The sequence below is a fragment of the Bidens hawaiensis genome, unplaced genomic scaffold, assembly GCF_021521415.1.
Source record: "Bidens hawaiensis isolate Kalapana, Puna unplaced genomic scaffold, B.hawaiensis_p1.1 tig00059280_1, whole genome shotgun sequence".
Taxonomy (NCBI): Eukaryota; Viridiplantae; Streptophyta; class Magnoliopsida; order Asterales; family Asteraceae; genus Bidens; species Bidens hawaiensis.
Genome location: NW_027500694.1, coordinates 1,953 through 5,524, shown reverse-complemented (window position 1 = coordinate 5,524; position 3,572 = coordinate 1,953). Strand labels below are relative to the sequence as shown.

The 3,572-nt window shown below is 39.3% G+C and overlaps 1 protein-coding gene across 1 annotated transcript; it reads left to right on the top strand.

Annotated features, from left to right (window-relative positions):
• Nucleotides 1–1,954: 1,954 nt before the first annotated feature.
• LOC143602646 (uncharacterized) lies at nt 1,955–2,344 on the top strand. Its single transcript, XM_077079683.1, has one exon. It carries the CDS (start codon nt 1,955–1,957, stop codon nt 2,342–2,344), a length of 390 nt encoding a protein of 129 aa, XP_076935798.1.
• Nucleotides 2,345–3,572: the final 1,228 nt, after the last annotated feature.

The following is a 3,572-nucleotide window of genomic DNA, read 5'->3' as shown; positions in this document are numbered from 1 at the left end:
ATAAAACATCAAACCTTACCCGAACATGCATATTCAGCCAGTTAAAGGCAAAATGCAACACTTTTTTACTTTAACCACTTGTCAAATTTATATCTTTCATTAAAGATCATAGTTTAAGAGCAAATGGTGCATTTAGAGATCTCAAGAAAGGGATCATATTGACTAAGTAGCTTTCTCATACTTCATTCTCAGCATTATTATGACAACACAGATAGGTTAACAACAGGTATAAACTTAGCATGAATTTCATTTCTTTGGTGATATGATTAAGGTTCAATTTAAGCATAATGCATTAATGGTCAAAAGTGTGCTATGATGCCTCATATCTCTTCTCAAAGCTTATTTGGCTTTCCCCAGATCACCCCAATTTGACTCCAACCTCCTGTATTTGGTCAAAAAACTTGTTTTTGTATGACAGAACTTATTGGATCTTTTTGTATTTTTGATTTTCAAACATATATAGAGGTTGAACGTTGGACTTATTGTTAGTTAACAAGCCTTTCATTCAAGATGGGACAGATTATGTCAACATCTTTGTAGTTCTTAGTTGTAACCCTCTTGTTTGATAAAATATTTTAAACACTTATCAACTTTTGGTTGATTTATTCATTCTTCCCCCTGTTTTTGATATTTTCAGAAATTTTCTAACACATTTTCTTTGTCATATTTAAAGATGTTTCATTTTTGGTTGACCAAATAACAACAGGCTTGTGTATGACTGGGTAATCACTTTTCTGACTATCATTTGGAGAGATTTATAATGAGACATGCAAAGACAACTATGTATCTCCACATAAAGATTAGCATATTCATTATATTTATATCACCTTAGATTTTACATCATCATGGGAAAGCAACCATACATGTTAATGACTATACTAAGGTCTTTTTAGCCTAATAAATCCATATGATTGGCTAAGCAGTCAATGTACTATCATTTCCCATATAAAAACAGTTTAATATTCAATCACCCCAATATTTCTTTATTGGCAGGTAAATGGCTATCCTGTTTGACCATAAGTGGTCAGCAGGACCAAAATTTTCTGAACCTAGCCCTTGTGCGGAAGCGTGAATATTCGGTGTTATTAACGACGGTGGAGCTCGGATCTAGGGTTAGGATAGAATCTAACTCGTATTTACTCTTGAAAGATGTCTGGACGGATGAGGTGTATTGGAGAGAGCCTGATTTGATTAACAATCAACAATAAAGTAGGATGTACAATTGTAATCAAAACACAAAAGATAGAAATGGTAGTATGATAATATTAGCCGAATGATTCTCATAAAGAAGAACACTCATACATACATACATACATTCATACATACAATCGATTAAGAAATATCAGCCGCCACCAGGAGAGCTCATCCTGGAGGCGGAGACTCTCTCAAAGGGATAAAACCTTAAATCTCACACATACACAATACAGTCACTCATACTAGACAAATGAATAAAAAATATCTATTTATACTAGTCTAGCATGACTTGGTCTTCAAGCCATCCACCCTTGGTTGAGACCAAATAATATATTTTTCACCCACATATAAATTCGATGCGTCGGTCTAAAACATAAGTCCCAAGAGAACATCAATTAAAGGGAAAGTATTGGTGGACTTCGTCACAGAAGTCCCGCAACATAAGGAACAGGAATGTCTGATCGAGCAACAACCCCAAGCACCTCCGAAACAAGGGCAAGTTTGGTCATTATTCACGGACGGAGCTTCAAGCAGCGAGGGATCAGGTGCAGGCTTAAGGCTAGTCAACCCAGAGGGACATAAATTTACTTACGCCATCAAGTTATACTTTAAAAGTACCAACAATGAGGCGGAATATGAAGCCTTCCTGGCAGGCCTGCGGATAGCGAAAAAGCTTGGGGTAAAATATTTGGAAGTACGGGTGGATTCCATGCTAATTGCGGGACAAATAAACGGAACATATGAAGCCAAAAGTGATGTCATGGCTTCTTATTTGTCACAAGCAAGGGTCTTGATTCGCCAATTTTCCTCTTTCAATGTTGTTCACATTAAGAGGAGTGAAAACAAATCGGCGGACACTCTTAGCAAGCTAGCTTCAATGAATTTTGAGCATTTTGCCAAAGATATCCGTGTGGAAGTTCTAGGTCATCCATCTGTTCCACAAAACCAAGTCCTGGTAATCCAAACAGGCGTCGAATCTTGGATGACGCCAATTAAAGCTTACTTATCTTCCGGAGCACTTCCAGCAGGAAAGGATGAGGCTCGGAAGATTAAGCAAAAAGCCATGAATTACCAGTTGACTAATGGCATTTTATACCGGAGATCATTCCTCGGTCCGCTGCTACGTTGTGTTGACACAGAAATTACTTAATCCGAGAAATTCACGAAGGCATTTGCGGATTGCACGCGCGAAATTACTGGCCGAGCATGCATTTGGACGCTGTGCAAGAAATCAGAAAGTGTGACTCATGCCAATGCCATGCTCCTAACACCCTGCGTCAAAAAAATGAACTGATTCCGGCGTCTTGGTTAGCAAAGTATACCATGAAAGGTTAGTCTCTGTGGTAGCAGTAATGGAAGGGGAGGAGTCAGTAGCCTTACGGCGGTTCATTGTAAATGGAATGACATCCTCCCGAATCCAAAAGAACTTGGGCTTCCACTCATACAAGCTCCGGTAACACTCAGTACCGATACGACCTTTCTTGGTAGTGGACCACCCAAATCACCCGTCACGGTGCGTCAGCTTATAGAATACTGCAAATCGAGCAACTGTTGGGTCGGTAACATGAGCCTGGCAACAAAATTCAAAATGAGGAACCCGAAGCAACCCTAAAGGGTGAATCTGAGATAGATGAAGGCCATAAGAAGTCAAGATGTCCCTCATAAACTTCGTTATGGCAAACCGAAACTTGCTCGTTGTAAAAAAGTCAGTATATACTGCCATTTTGCCTTCCGATGGGTTAGTCGCAACAGAACCGTCCGCAGGCCGTTCCGGACCCCATTCCGGCGCTAATCCGTAGATGTTAACGACGTCTTCATATTCTTTTTCCTTAAGGTGCACCGTAACTTCGTGAATCGCCGGAGTATTCTTCTTTTCAGTAGCTATGGGATAAACGAATACAAGAGTTTCTCTAATAATATAGAAATTTCAGATCTGTTGCCTTGAGAGAAAAGTTTGGAAAGCGATAAGATTGAATTGGAAACACTAAAGACTTATTTATACCCATCGCAATTAATGCGGCCATTTGACTGACAGAGGAAAGATAAAGTGCGGACCATGGGATGATTGATACGTCAGGCGGGAGATTCGAAAAGCGTTTACAGGCTGTCAAACAGGTGTTTTACACGTCTTGTCAGCCACCGCTTAAAATTCACTCTCCGCCACGTCACCAGTACTATCCAACTTGCACAAGTTCAAAATATAAGAATATCTGGCAAAGATATTGTGCTACAATCAAGAATATTATTCACAATGCAAAAAGTTCTTTATATTAATATCCAAAAGTGATTACAAAAAAAGACGAACAAATTACAAGCCCTACAAACTAAACCTACAGGTTGGGGCTGATGTGCCTTCCGGAGCATTAGGAGAAGTATCC

Bases quoted from the DNA above. Each gene is read 5' to 3' on its own strand.
- LOC143602646 (XM_077079683.1), top strand. From the start codon at position 1,955: ATGGCTTCTTATTTGTCACAAGCAAGGGTCTTGATTCGCCAATTTTCC.